Source organism: Aspergillus pseudotamarii, assembly GCF_009193445.1.
Source record: "Aspergillus pseudotamarii strain CBS 117625 unplaced genomic scaffold BDV38scaffold_16, whole genome shotgun sequence".
NCBI lineage: Eukaryota > Fungi > Ascomycota > Eurotiomycetes > Eurotiales > Aspergillaceae > Aspergillus > Aspergillus pseudotamarii.
The window spans coordinates 108,792-123,119 of NW_022475030.1; the positions used below are offsets into that span (position 1 = coordinate 108,792).

The 14,328-nt window shown below is 47.9% G+C and overlaps 3 protein-coding genes across 3 annotated transcripts; all 3 read right to left on the reverse strand.

Moving 5' to 3' along the window:
- Positions 1-11: 11 nt before the first annotated feature.
- Positions 12-2,890, reverse strand: BDV38DRAFT_291391 (uncharacterized protein; the record flags this gene model as incomplete). The annotated part of the gene is made up of 4 exons (XM_032061728.1): positions 12-451; positions 531-886; positions 1,029-1,290; positions 2,818-2,890. The coding sequence occupies 4 exons, from the start codon at positions 2,888-2,890 to the stop codon at positions 129-131; spliced, it is 1,014 nt and encodes a 337-aa protein (XP_031915387.1). The 3' UTR covers positions 12-128.
- A 690-nt stretch (positions 2,891-3,580) lies between these two features.
- rsmA (putative bZIP transcription factor (Fcr3)) lies at positions 3,581-5,157 on the reverse strand. The gene is made up of 3 exons (XM_032063448.1): positions 4,713-5,157; positions 4,406-4,644; positions 3,581-4,304 (listed from the first exon to the last, which is right to left on the reverse strand). The coding sequence occupies exons 1-3, from the start codon at positions 4,857-4,859 to the stop codon at positions 3,794-3,796; spliced, it is 897 nt and encodes a 298-aa protein (XP_031915388.1). The 5' UTR covers positions 4,860-5,157; the 3' UTR covers positions 3,581-3,793.
- Positions 5,158-6,665: 1,508 nt separating this feature from the next.
- On the reverse strand, positions 6,666-8,427 carry BDV38DRAFT_242432 (casein kinase 1 family protein). The gene is made up of 4 exons (XM_032054099.1): positions 8,032-8,427; positions 7,900-7,972; positions 6,780-7,835; positions 6,666-6,688 (listed from the first exon to the last, which is right to left on the reverse strand). Exons 1-3 carry the CDS (start codon positions 8,041-8,043, stop codon positions 6,802-6,804), a joined length of 1,119 nt encoding a protein of 372 aa, XP_031915389.1. The 5' UTR covers positions 8,044-8,427; the 3' UTR covers positions 6,666-6,688; positions 6,780-6,801.
- Between the last annotated feature and the right edge of the window lie 5,901 nt (positions 8,428-14,328).

Genomic DNA, 14,328 nt, shown 5'->3' on the forward strand with positions numbered 1-14,328 from the left:
CTCTTTTGATTCGAGGAACTGCGTCTATCCTTCTGGTCGAGAACCACTTCATAATGTTAAGTACATATGTAGATGTCCCGTCGTGCTTGGATTCTGTAAACAAGGATATCTCTTAGCATAAGACATCACTATCTTTGCCTTCTGCTGCTCTCCCTCTCGAACTCATTCTTAAATTTAACCCCTTTATCGTCTGTGCAACCCCCATTCACAAAGTACTTCAGCTCCTCAGGTAAACCTTCTAGTAACTGAGGTTGGAAATGAAGGTATCTTCTCGGTGTCCGGCAGATCTGTACGTAACCAATGCCGTTCAGCCAATCCACAAATGTGTTGGCTTTGTATGGAGCCCAGAAACCATGGTTGGTTGTATAAACAGTAATAAATCGGCCACCTTCTTCTCTGGTAGCGGCAATCGCAAGACGAGCGCCTGCATCGCTATCTAAAACCTTTCGAGCTCAACAATTGAGATGTCTTTCACCGGGTTGTTTGAGTTCTGCTCGAACCAGGAGACTTTGTTCTGGATATTTGTTAACATTTATTGTAGCAAATAATGTTCATCGGCAAGTATATATCGACTTTCAGATTTTGCCTTCTGCATCCGTTATAATAGCGACCACCATTGAGCAGTTGTATTCGTGTTTTGAATATCGGTTCAGATATGGTATCCCGCGTACTAGAGTCACCAGGAATACGCGATGAACTTTGAATTAGAGCATGCAGCGGAGTATCATCTGTCTCGTTGAGTTGTTCTTCGGCCATCTCAAGGACAGAATCTGGGTCTTCGGCAAGCTGCACCTCTGCATCCAGTATTCGCCTAACCCTGACTTCCTTGGCGGCCTCAATAGTAGAGTCCTCTAGCGGACCTTCTGACGAGACTTGCATGAGAGCGCTCTCTACTTCACCGATGTGTTCCTAAGATAAGAATTCGGATCGTCGGTGTTTATTTCTTTTTCGAGTGTAGACAGTCGTTTCTTCGAGTATGTCCCGTCTGGAAACCAATCCGCGTTGAGCTCAACAAGTAAATTCATGACATGCTCAGGCTTGTTTCTTTCAAAATGCCTCGTCCTTTGGTCAGGCTCGGAATGATAGTTTTCTTCTGGGAACTGCCTGCTATATGTGCCGGTCGGTATGGAAGAAGTGTCATTAGCATCAGAAGAGCTTCAGCTAAGCTGGATCCTCTTTCTTGGAGGCGAATAATATCTTCATCCTTTTTAAACCCTTTTGTGTAGAGCCAGAACCGGATGCTGGAGCTCAGAGTATCAATCGTAGTAGCCGACCTTGTCTCAGGACTTACTAGCCTTTCGTCATAATATAGTCTGACTATCTCGGTAGTCGTGATTGCAGTGCTCTGAAAACTTGCCCAGATCCCTGGTGTCTCTGTGATAAGCGCTGCGAACCTGAAAAGAATGCCTATCTGTCTAGCATTTCGCCACTTATTCTCTAGGAGCATCTCAATGGAGGTAGGTGACTGTGCGTAGATCCGGGTGATACACTGAGCATTGACCTCAAGGAAAATATTGAAATTGAACCCTTCGAAATCAACAGTAATGCTGGGAATATTCTTCGGGATCAGAATGTACGGGTCAAAAGATCCGCACAGAATTATCACCTTCAGCCGGCTTTGTTGTATTAAGTCGTGGTTAAAATCGCGAAGGGCTTCGAATTCTCCTGCACTGATAGGCATTATCCTTTGCTGAAACAGAGAAGCAGCCTCATAATAGCGCAAAGTATGACCCAGATTAAGGAATTTGTAAGGTTTTGATACCCCAGGGTAATAGACTGAGGAGCGAGTCTTCATTTGTATTTCCCAGAAGAATATGGTCCAGCGCTATGCCAATATATGCATGGATGCTTCCAACTGGCGTCGTCAGTTTGGGGACTTCACCAGCCCTAGTCTGGTTCCAGATTTCGACCGCCGGGAGTGCCTTTTACTGGGCGAAGTCAATGTGGTCTACGACACGATCCTCTCGGTCGGCTTCTTTATGGAAATCCGGTAGTTGAAGATGCGCAAGATCAGGTTTTGCTGCGACGGCAGACAAGATGGCAGCGCAGAAATCTTCTAGTCTCATCATTGGCTTTGGTGTTTTTGCAGGGGCACTCTCTGCTTTCTTCGTCTTCCTTTCCCCAGCCTTCTCCCTTGACCTATAACTCGGCCGCAGCCGGATTTCGGGGTCTGAAGAGCTTTCTATTTGCCTGGTAAAGTGTTGACATGCCTCCTTTCGTAGATTCAATTCCTGAAACAAAGGTTAAACGATGTTAAGTCCCACAGATGTGTTAGGGTTGTCCGCATCTTCTCCAAAAATTTGAGTTAAGCTTGATGGAGGAAGGGATTGAAAAGCACGGCACATTGCTACTAGTAGTTCTAGAATATTCTGGCGAATCAGCTGCAGCTCAGGTAGGTCCATAGCGATATATGGTATTGACCACAGCCGGATGAAATTAGCTGATCTGAACGGAGCCCCCATCCATATAATATAGTAGTGCAAGCTCTCACGATTGCAATCACGTATGCATCTTATGTGCTGACCCATTCGTTGGGTAGGATTGCTGGACTGGCCTACATAAGCCCGCCAGTAGGCACTGTTTCGATCATCTAGGACAAAGTCCAAATAGCCACTGTTTCGGCGCCAGAGGGCTACTGCATATCGGAGTTGCTTCTTATGGATGGCAACCAGCCTGATCCGGACTGTCAGAGCTACTTGCAAGATGAGTCCATACTGGAAGTCAATATTTACCTCTCAGTTATTATAATCTGTCCTTCCAACGTCGTAATCTCTGGACAAATGCCATTAAGAAGTACATCGATAAGCTCTTCCTTACCTACTGTACCGATAACATGCTTGTATGGAATATGTCTCAAATTAATATCAGCTTGCTTCACCAGGTAGTCCATGATTGTGCTTATCGTTTGACAAAGAGTTGGAAACTTGATTACTGGAGTGATGAGATAGGACTCCTGGACCTCTTTTAGCGTTCAGTATAACAGAAGACGTTGATGCCCTTACTAGATTATCTCCATTCGCCTCAGCGGCTTGTGATTGGGGGCTTGGTGAAATGCATTGAGAGGTAAATGAAACTGTCTGTTGTTTGCTGGGTTGTTGACTTGGTCCTGAGCTCCCACGCTTCCGTGATGCAGATCCCGGTATCTCATGCTGAAACATTTTTCTTTGGCTACATGAACGTTCATGCCCCTTGCGATGACATACTATAAATCACACACAGGACAAGACGGGCAATCGTCAATGATGTGCCCATATGCGCGACAGTATGAGCACGGGAGATAAGGACATTTTAGGGTACGATGGGCCCCCATGATACCGCATCCCTTCACGGGCAGGTGGATCGGGGTTGTAAGACATGATGGATATTTGAAGCTTGATATTAGCAACAACTGGCTTTCAGTTGCCGGGGAGGCGGCCGCAGATGTCACCATGTCCCATGAGGCATTCTCTGGTTGTGATGTTAAAAAAAGATTTTCTAAAAAAAAATAAAATAATAAGCAAAAATGGGAGGGAAAGAAAAAGGAATGAGCTGGGTAAACAAGAGGGGAATTATGTCAGGTCCTTGAGGGCCGCCTATATGTGGGAAATGCAGCCGTAAACGGCCTCAGTAGTGGTCATTTTTAGCATCAGTAACACAGTTCCTCGTATTCTATTTATAAGAAATCTCCCAAATTCCAGTAGGAAGTGATATAACAATCATTATGACCCTAAACCGAATACGCCAATCAACTAGCGCCATAAACACACCGTACCCAGATTCGAAAGAGCAAACGTCACATCGTAGATTTCAAAACTCAGAGAAGGTCATCATCATTAGCAGCCGCGCTTGCTTCGAGCGCCTTGAGCACCTCGGCCTCGGGGAAAGCAGGGCCTTGTCCATCACACTGAGTTATGTTCTTCAGTCGTTCCGAGACATCTTTGATGTCTACTAAACCGCGCTTGAATAGCTCATGCCCTTGGATTAGGTCCCACGTAGCGCCGGCACCGAGTAATTTCTCCCCTGTCTTCGCACAGGTTGACACTCGATGGAGACGGGATGATTCGCCCTTTGGCACCAGCTCGGAGTAAAAATCTGTGGGCGTATATTTCAACGGCCCTGTCGTGGTTGGCTCATCTGAGTGGTTATGTGTTCCACCGGAGCCCGAAGTTGCCCGCAGGATCTCATTCTCTGTTGTAAACCGGGCTAACTCTCGCTTCAAGCGTTCGTTATCTGCCACTAAGTTGGATGATGCTTGCTCCAGGTTGTTAACCTTTTCCTCTAACTCTCGCACATGTCGCTCCTTTCGTTCACGAAACGCGCGTTGACTACCGCATCAAGAGAAGAAGGTTAGTCGGGCCGGCGACCCCTCACCGAGAGAGTTGTCGTTTTCTCGCGACAAAAACTCCAAAGAAGGTGTTGAACCTACGCTGCTCTGTTCTGGGCCTTGCGCTTCGATTGCGCCGGAGTCATAGACTCCTTTTCCTCGCTACTACTCCGACCGAAGCCTGGTTCTCCATCTAACGACGTCGGCTCGGTCGGTTGGCCGAAGATATCACTGCCAGAGGCGGAATGCTTCGAGAATGACTCGGGTGGAGAGTGTGGCGGATGTCCGAACGATGCGGCGGGGTTCTGGAAGCGAAACGAGGGGTCGAAGGACTGATAAGTCTGTATCCCCTTGCCACGGTCAGTGAAACAGGACTCAGCTTTAGCCAACCAACAAGAGGAATGCGGACCAACGAGGCGAGAGTATCCTGGATGTCATCGGTCTGTGGGTTTCGATGGTGGTTGTCATCGTCGTTCTGACCAAGGGGCGGCGCTCCTTGCAAGTTGTATAAAGAGAACGGTTGGGATTGGGGATTGGGATAGTATGGGTACTCCATCTCTTAGATTCTCGAGCGATCTCCTGAACATACATTAAGGGGTTTGAAGAGGAACAAAAGTCGTGATCGCAAAATAAGGTCGGGCCTAAAAAACCCGGGGGTGTGGGCATTCATCATTGGGCCTTGGATTTATCCGTGTATTTTTACACTCCCCGTATTACATGAACTTCCCTTTCTGTTTGTTGCCCTGTATCCGGAGGTAACGAGTATTGGGTATTGATATACAATTCCTACTCCAGTCGAATTCGTCCAATTCAGGTTATATTGGTCTCCATCCAGCCACATACGGCCATTCCATTCACATCCTCAAGGGAAGCTGTTAGGCCCAAGTGAGGCCCCATGTCATTGACCCTAGTTACCGTTTTGTTAGGCCTAGTCTAGCCGCCAATCTCCGATGGTACCCAGATAAAAACAGTAATCCAGTTGACACCCCATACCTTACCTACTATAAGGGTCCAAGGTACGAGAATATAGTTGTATACTGGGTACAATAATACCAGGTCTCGTTTTCCTACACCAAGCCAGGATCTGAAAGCTACAGGGTGAGAGAAGTTGATTACGGAGAATGATTATTCAGGAGCAACAACTTGGATTATATGTTGAATACAAGACAGGCGCATTCGAAGAAACCCCAACCGCTGTTCCTTCTTCACGACAACCGGCGCCATTTGGTTTCAGTTGTTCAACGTCCCCGGGCAGCCCGGTTACCTTCGAATGTTGTCCAGTCTTCTTCACATAACAAGAGAGGAGCGAAAGCAACGGAACACATAAAATATCACAAAGGAAAACAACCTCGCACGACGCAATACCACCCCGGAAGCGACCCTAGCCATTTTCCGTCGCCAGTTACCGATTGTAGAGACGTGCTTTCCTAATGTCCAAATCGTCGTGTCGAATACCATCACCCGTGCCATCCAGCTCTCGTACGGCATGTTCAAGTATTGAACGTTCACCCTTGGACATCAAAATTACCCACTTCCCACACATCCTTCACGCGTCATACCTTCATACTCATCGTCCCCAATGTTGCGTCGATAATAACATAATAACAGTCTGGAATGCTGAGATGTGTAAAACAGGAGATCAAAAGACGATTGCAGAGCAAGGGGAGGGAAAATGAAACAAAACAATGAATGATATATCCGAGGGTCTTCAGTGGCAGGGATCAACTGAAAGACACCCCTCGTTCTGTCAAGAGACAGAAGATTTTCATTTTGCATCTCCTTCGGTCTAACCCTCCCGGTCGGTTTCAAAAGATGGCTTAAAGATCCTGGACAAACATGACGACCGAGGAGGGATGACGTAAAATAGCCACAGTAATAGCGTTTGTTTCTTTCTACCAAGGACTTCCCATGTGCAAATCGAATGTAATGTTTCTGAGTACGCATTCGAATGTTCGATTACGGTGGCTCAGGCACGATGGGGAAGACCAGATAAACCAGCAGGCAGATCGGGGAAAAAACGCGGCGGATCGAAACGGCGAAAACCGGAAGACGATCGAAAACGGGATGACGGGCTAACAGAGAATGCAATGAAGTAAAATAAAAAAAAGAAAGAATGGAGACCCAAGGCGAAAGAAGTCGGAGGATTTGCTGCAGGTGGCAAAAGGTTACCAGCATCACGATGCTCTTGGGTTCTTCAGATAATGGGAAGCCAACATGCAGGAAGCCAAACTATCACCAAGGGAGAACAGCTGAGCTACCCTGCCATGTTGCATAATTAGTACCACTGAGCACCGTATCCATCGTCCCGCTTCGAGCGGCTACCGGCAGGCCCATAAGCACCTGAAGCAGCAACCTTGGAAGCAGAACGCAGCCTAACGCCGAAGACTATGAGATTAGTCAGATTCTAGGATTCAAGGCGACCTCTACGTGCGGGGTCAAGGCAAATAACCAAACGCAGAGGAAAGGGGTTCCCTACACGGAACCTAGGTTTCAGATACTCACATCCTGTCACTCCCTCCCACAGCACGGTTGGTGTCGGGGGTGTTGTCGAGAGTTCCACGTTCGATGACCTTGCGGCGCTGGCTTGAAATAGCACCAGGCTTAGCAGCAGCACCAGGGGTGCCCATCGGTGCAGCAGCTGCCACGCCTTGGCGGCGCTGCTGTTCCTCCGCTTCCTTATCCTTCTTGTTGCTGGCATCCACAATCATGGCGGCATTCTTCTGGTACTTGTAGACGGTCCAGTCGAAAACGTAGTCGTACTGGAAAGACTCACGGACGAAAAGGTCACGGAAAATCTTGCGGAGGTACGAGTAATCGGGCTTGTCATCGAAACGCAGGGAACGGGTGTAGTTCAAGTAGATCGAGAATTCGTTGGGGAATCCACGGCAAAGGACCTCAGTGGGCGTGGTCATCTTCTTCTCCATGATGCGGTCATACTTCTGCTTCTTAGTGGCAGCCTTAAGTCCCTGCCAAGGGAGAGTGCCACGGCAGAAGTAGAGCATGACGTATCCCAGAGACTCCATGTCATCACGGCGAGACTGTTCAACACCTAAGTGAGTGTTGATACTGGCGTAACGGGCAGTTCCGGTAAGGTTCTTGTTCTCGCGATAAGGAATGTGAAAGTGCGTCTTAGGGTCACGATATTTCTTGGCCAAACCGAAATCGATCACATTGACCTGGTTTCCGCGCTTGCCAATGCCCATGAGGAAGTTGTCGGGCTTAATATCACGGTGAATGAAAGACTTGGCATGGATATACTCGATGCGGGAAATGAGTTGATCAGCCAGGAGAAGCACGGTCTTGAGCGAGAACTTGCGGTTGCAGAAGTTGAATAGGTCCTCCAGACTGGGACCCAAAAGGTCAATAACCATAGCATTGTAGTCACACTCAGTACCGAACCAACGGACGAATGGAATGCCAACACCACCAGCAAGAGACTTGTAAACACGAGCCTCGTACTCAAGTTGGGGGTGCTTAGCCTTGACACTCTCGAGCTTAATAGCAATCTCCTCACCGGAGATGATATTAGTTCCTTAAGCTCTGTCAGTCAATGTTGACCAGCCTGATTATTCCCATTCCAAAGAGATAATACGCACCAAGATAGATATCACCGAAGCTACCGCTTCCAATCTTGCGGCCAATGCGGTATTTGTTACCGACACGCAAATCCTAGGAGCCTTTCTTAGACATGAATGCTCGACAGAAAGGTAGAGCAGTAGACTACGTACCATGGTCGTCATCTTGAGTAAAAGCACACACAGCTGACGGCTGTGGCTGTAAGATCACAAAGACTGTAGGTCGGATTGTCAGATACCAATTTGAAAGGGTTGCATGGACCGAATTCAAAGTAATCAAGGACGTATTTAAACAAGAAACTCTGCAGGATGAACACAGAATGAGGCTAGGATAGGAGGGGAAGAGAATGGTCACGATGAAGCAGGCTGCCTTCGGCGCGTAGTTACTTAGCAGTGAATTTAGCCCACTGAGGCTAGGACCGGCTAGTAGCAGGGAATGCCTGGCAGGGAAGCACCGGAAAATACAAGAAACAGAACAGGTGTGTAACGACCAGTCCGGACCAAAAACAGTGAGAGTCTGACAAACCTTGTAGAAAGAGGCGGGTGAGAAGAGGTGAGTGAGATAGCGGTGATGTCGACCGTTGGGGCTCCGACCGACCAGAAAGGCAAAAAGGCGGAGAGGGAAAAAGGAGATGAGGTGGTGACTTGACGTGCCTTTGAAAGAGGCTGACAAGGAAATACAGGCGGGTGAAAAACCAACAAAAAGAGGAAAAAGGGAGAAGGAATAGAAAAGTGGAAACAAATGGCAATAAATCAAGGACAACGCCTTGATACCAGAAGGTGGGATGGGAGGAGAGAAGGGAAAGAAGAGAGAGAAAGAGAAGAAGAGAAAGAGAGTAAGATTGCGAGTGAGAGTGAGAGGGGGCGGGTAAAGGCTGGTGATCACTTTGGCTGTGGTTGGCGGTCGCAGCTTGTCACAGCGGTCTGCCGTAGGAGCTGTTACATTTCAATTACGACCTGGGGTCGATTACCTTACCTTCAGGTTGGGTATTTTTGTAATTTTGTTTTAAAAGTATTAGGCAGTAAACAAATCTGGTCAGGCAAAGACACCATAGGGTAGAAATAATTATTACAATCAGAAAAATAATTAGAAAACCCATGGTTTCTATATTTTCTATTTTAAAAACGTGAAGAAATTTAATATATCTTAGATCGGACACTCAGTAAGTCGGTGAAGAAACTTGTCACTAGGAGGGCGTAAATAGTGTTTTGTTTAACGTTTGTTTTCTTGAGAAGGCAAAAAAAAGAAAAGAAAAAAAAAAAAAGGGAAAAAATTGTCTCATATCCTTCAAAACTCGTCGTCTGTATTTCTTCTTTGTACAGTATCATGTTTCCTACTACTAAGGTAGCTACTACCCCTACTAGGTACCCCCAGTTTCCACTTTCATTTATTTATCTTGTGTATCTTGCTTAGCGTATTTGATCACTTTCTTTAGAGCGACAGAAGTTATTCCCCTTCAGAGTAAACATCCATCACGTCAGACGCTTACCTTACTGATAAAAGACGGTGCTCAGGACCATCTCAATAACCCCAGTCCATATAGATCAGGTAAATACAGTACGAGACATTTATCAAACATAGCCTACCAATGCTTATATACTATGGTGGTGAGTTGCCTTCAACGGTATAACAACTGGCAAAAGTGGCTGAAGAGAAGGGGAAAGAAAAAAGAAAAGGAAAGTTACTAAAAAAAAATATCTCGTGGCAAAAAGTCGGTGCACATTCCCATGGCCACATGGACGTTTGTATGTGGATTGAATTTTTGATTTGAGTCGCCGCCGATAACGATAGAATTAACAGTTACGTATACTAACTACTATATATCAGCCGAACAATTTGACCGAGGTGCCCTATTTTGATTAATTGGATCATTCTACTTTGTATTCTAGCTTGTTTTACCAGATTCGACCCTGATTGACTGCCTCACATGGGGCCTGAGGCAATTATTAGAATGGATCCATCCAATTGCTCCATTTGATTGATCTGGGGTCATCTGAGACTGGGCAAAACCACTACGTACTCCGGACTCTGTCAGGTAATTACGGGCGATTACGGGGGCCCGATTTTGGGCAGAAACCGCTGCTAGCTAGCAAGCTAGCTCAAGATCTCTGACGCCGATGCCATAGTGATCGGTAATTATATACATACATACATACATACATACATCGGGTGACGGACGATCATAGTGGTATGATGTGCCTCATCCCAGTTCTGACTGACAACTACTACACGGATGACATCGCCAAATCATCCAGTCAGGCTTACAGTCTCTCTCCCATTATTGTTTTCAATCAATCAATCTATCAATCTATCTACATCAATTATTTCCAATGTTACAATAAATATGACGTTTATCACCAAACTTCATGCTCATATTAACCTACCCTAGAGTATCGACATCCAGAAATTTGCCTGGATTTACCTCATACTCCGCACCCAGGAAAGGGATCAAAGCCACGACAAAATCGTCCCACCTCGACAAGTCATTGCACCATCGGGCTAGCTGCAATAATAATTGAACCATGGCATCTCGCCGAGTTCGTGTACAATCTGGAACAGCTTTATTTGTATTAATCAGATGCGAATCTCTGGGAGGATCCTATTTGACATATCTATCTCACTACATTTACTCATCCAAACTCGTCCGTCCATGAGGCTAAGACTGACTCGGTGAATAGGACAAGTCACAGTAATTTGTGAAAGGCAAATAATTGATTTAGTTCAGACAGAGACTTCGTGAAGTGCAAAGTTAAGTAATAGTACATTCCAAGGCTGTGTCAAAATGTGAAGGGGTATAAAAACGAAGTCGAAGAAGACGAAGATAACAAAAGGAAGAAGAAAAGAAGAACAAACATAGGAGAGGGAAAGAAGGAACATGAACAATATGGGAAATGAATCATAATTCACTGACTTCATCGTGTACTGACTAAGATAGCCAGGTGATAGTCAGGGTAACAAACGAATAAAAACCCGACATAACGTATGCCTTTACATCGTCTAGATGACAAATCAACAATTCATCAAAACATACACAGCGACAGGGTGCTTTGTGGACACGATAGTGAAGCCGAAGACACAGGACGAGTGTGACCCTGGCAAACTTCAGGCCTCACCGTAGGTTTTCCAATAGACAATAGACAAGTCATCTCTATACTGCCGAGCTTCTCAAATCATGTTTGTTGTCGTAGGCCCTCCCTCTGTGTTACGGGGCTTACTTTTCTCAGGAGAACTTGCCCGGGTGTCATCCTCATCCAAACGCCGCCTCCATTCCGCAAGGCTGTCACTTAGTCCTGTCTCTTTGGTGGGAGTCCGGTCGAAGTCAGACTGAGTGCTTAGCCGATAATTGCGGTTAGTGCTCTCCCAGTGGCTACGCAAGGTCTCCAGCTCATTGGCCAAGGAGTCCAAAGCCATAGAACCACGATTGTCAGGGAATGGATCCTCCTGTGACACGGCACTGTTGGCTCTTGATCTGCTTATGGTATTGCTCGAGGCGTTGCTATATGTACGTGAGATGCCATTCATGTTTTGGCCATGCTGGGACTGACGACGGTAATGTCCAACCGACGCTTCCACTTGATCCAAAAGCATATTGACCTTCTGTTCAGCATCTGAGGCGCGACTTTCGAGGAGAGAATTCTCGCGCTTAAGCTGATCCAGTTCGGCGCGGCTCTTTTCCGCAGAAGCCATCAGTTCTTGCTGGGAACCTTCATATTCCGATCGGGACTTTTTGTTATCAGCTTCGGCGGCAGAGAGATCCTCCTTCAGCTTGGCAATCTCGCTTTCGAGTTTTATGATCGAGGATGAAGTGTCTTGCTGCAGATCGGCAAGAGACTTTTGAAGTTGTGCGCGCTCAGTCTCCCACTCGGTCTGCATCGGCGATTGGTCAGAAGTTTGCGCTTTGTCACTCTGGGCTGCTTCCAGTTCTGATTGCATCTTTGCATTCTGAGACTTATAACGAGTGAGCTCATCCTTCATGCGCTTCAGCATCTTTTCAGTTCCCTTAACATAATGAACAGCTGACTGGTAATCGTTTTCAAGCTGTTCGAGCTTCTCCTTATATGCACGGTCAGCTTCTTGCTCGCGAGTCTCGAATGACGCCTTCAATTCTTCATGGGCCTTGAGACTGGTCGAGAGTTGTTGCTCCAGTTCACGAAGTCGACTCTGCTCAGGTGTTCCAAACCGAGACCCAGGGGATTCCAGTCGAGGAGAACGCCTGCTATCAGAATAGTTGACTCCACGCTCACCAAGAAGGTCTTTGAGAGCTGCGTGTTGGATCGCCAAGGCGCCAGACTCGCGTTGATGGTTTTCAAGCTGGGCTTTCAGCTCCCTGTTTTCAGTGGCATGAGACTGGCCTTCTTTCATAGCTGCTTGGAGCTGCCTTCGAAGCTGCAACCCTTCTCTACTGGCCTGCTCCTGGTATGCTTCTAAACCTGCAATCCTCTCTTCTGCACGGCGGAGCTTGTCTGCTGCCTCATCTGCAGCCGCCTGGCTAGCTTTCGCCAGCTTATTTGCCCTTTCCACCTGTGCCTCCAAGGCAGCTACCCGCTGGTCTGCGAGCGACCGTATGGAAGAATCAGAATCAAAGGATGATGCGCGGTCAAGTCCTGTCAAGAATGCGTTCTTGTGTGTCTCAGCTTCCCTAGCATTGCTCTCGGCGAGTTCCTCGGCGTCGTGAAGACGACGGACAATATTCTCAAGTTCTGCATTCTGTTCCTCGTGCTCAGATCTGAGCTGCAGCAACTTTTTCTCCAAACCCTCCCGACGTTCACGCTCTTCTTCCAATTGTTTCTCGAGAAGGGCTGCTTTGCCAGAAGACGCAGATACGGCCTCTCGGAGCACGCCCAGATTAGTACCAAAGTCTTTGAGATGAGTTGAGGAGTCTTCAACCTTTTTCATTAGCTCTTCCTTGTCCAAGGTCAATTGTTTTGTTGCGGATTCTGCTTCAGCTCGTAGCAAGGCCTCTTCCCTCATGGAGGCTTCCAGCTGATGTAATTCTGCACGCAGGCTCTCGGCCTCCAAAGCATTGTTTTGCATCTCAAGTTCAGCTAGACGTCTCCTGGTAGCTTCACATGTCTCTTCAGCGAGCTCTCTACCCCGCTTTTCCTGTTCAAGGTCACTTGTAACCGTTTCCAGTTTTGATTTGAGCTCATTCTGAGACGCAAGGGCCAGAGCCAATCTTCTGCTGATATCAGTGCTTCTCTCCGTCATCAATTCTTCAGGATCCTGAGAACGCCCATCAGGTTGCGGAGTTCCTCTTTGACTACCACCATGAGCGGCAAGCTTAGCACGAGCATAAGCCGCTTCATTGACGGCCACGTCTCTTTGGTGCTCAACCTCAGCGACCCGCTTGGAAGCTATAGCAGCTTGTCGATCTACAGTTGCTTGCATCTTTGCGAGTTCTGCCCTCATTGCAAGAAATGCTTCAATCAAGGGGCGGTCTTCGTCAGCGAACACATCGCCCGCACGCTCGTCTAAAGTTGGGCTACTTGAAGGATTCGGCGTGTAACCAGCCTTCTTGGCCAATGCAAGCTCAGAAGCATACCATGCATTACGGCTTTTCACGGCCTCGAGCTCCTTAATTAGAGCTTCTTGATGGGCAGTCAACCTTGGTGACCGGGGTTCATCACCTAGGGTCTTCGAATTCCGATGGCCTCGAGAGTCTATCGAGCCATCAATACTGGCATTTCGACCCAAAACAGATTCATCGGCACTATCCATAGAGCTGCGCTGTCGGTGTTGACGCAGCGACCGTTGCCTGGCCGGAGCACTAATAAGGGGGGCTGCCTCGCCAGCCTCCATAGCCCGGGCAGACATTCGTGATTGCTGAGGAGGTGTGCGACGGTCTCCTGATCCAGATCCAGAATCATGAACAGGTCTAGCCTCCTTCGGGGATTCTTTGGCAATTGGAGACTCCTTATCCCCATCAGCTGCTATCGCTCGAACGGTATCCACTGGCGGACCCCCATACGACCGATCCATTTTTGTGGGGGTCTTGCTTCGTGGGTTCATAGCGTTTTGGGGGGTGCTCCCTCGAGGGCCGGGGGTGGGGGCTTGACCTGGGGGAGGAGGTCCTGAAGGAGCCTGGGCTATAGAGGCCCTCGGGAGTCGAGACCCGGGCCCTGGGTTGGGACCAACGTCTGCCGGTCTGCCGGTCGGACTCATCATGCTGTCCCGCGAGGCACCTGGTCGTCGTGGATCTGGAGGTTGATTTTGCGCTTCGCGAGATGTACGGCCCGCCTGAGGGCTTTGTCTGTCTGCACTGCCTTTTCTCATACCAGGCGGGGGCGCTCTATCTCCATTTGGCGCTTCGGTTGGATAGCGAATCTTCGATGTGTCGAGGACGTATACCATGCTGAGTTCCACGGGGTCCCTTGGTGCAGAGCTTGGTTCACCCGCCATCACGATGATCTGCTTTCCGAAAGCCGTCATACTATGCCCGGATCTTGGTG

Bases quoted from the DNA above. Each gene is read 5' to 3' on its own strand.
- rsmA (XM_032063448.1), bottom strand. From the start codon at position 4,859: ATGGAGTACCCATACTATCCCAATCCCCAATCCCAACCGTTCTCTTTA. The intron at 4,645-4,712 runs GTCCGCATTCCT...AAGGGGATACAG, and splicing joins AGGATACTCTCGCCTCGTTG to ACTTATCAGTCCTTCGACCC. The intron at 4,305-4,405 runs GTAGGTTCAACA...TTGATGCGGTAG, and splicing joins AAGGCCCAGAACAGAGCAGC to TCAACGCGCGTTTCGTGAAC.
- BDV38DRAFT_242432 (XM_032054099.1), bottom strand. The intron at 7,836-7,899 runs GTGCGTATTATC...ACAGAGCTTAAG, and splicing joins CTTCGGTGATATCTATCTTG to GAACTAATATCATCTCCGGT.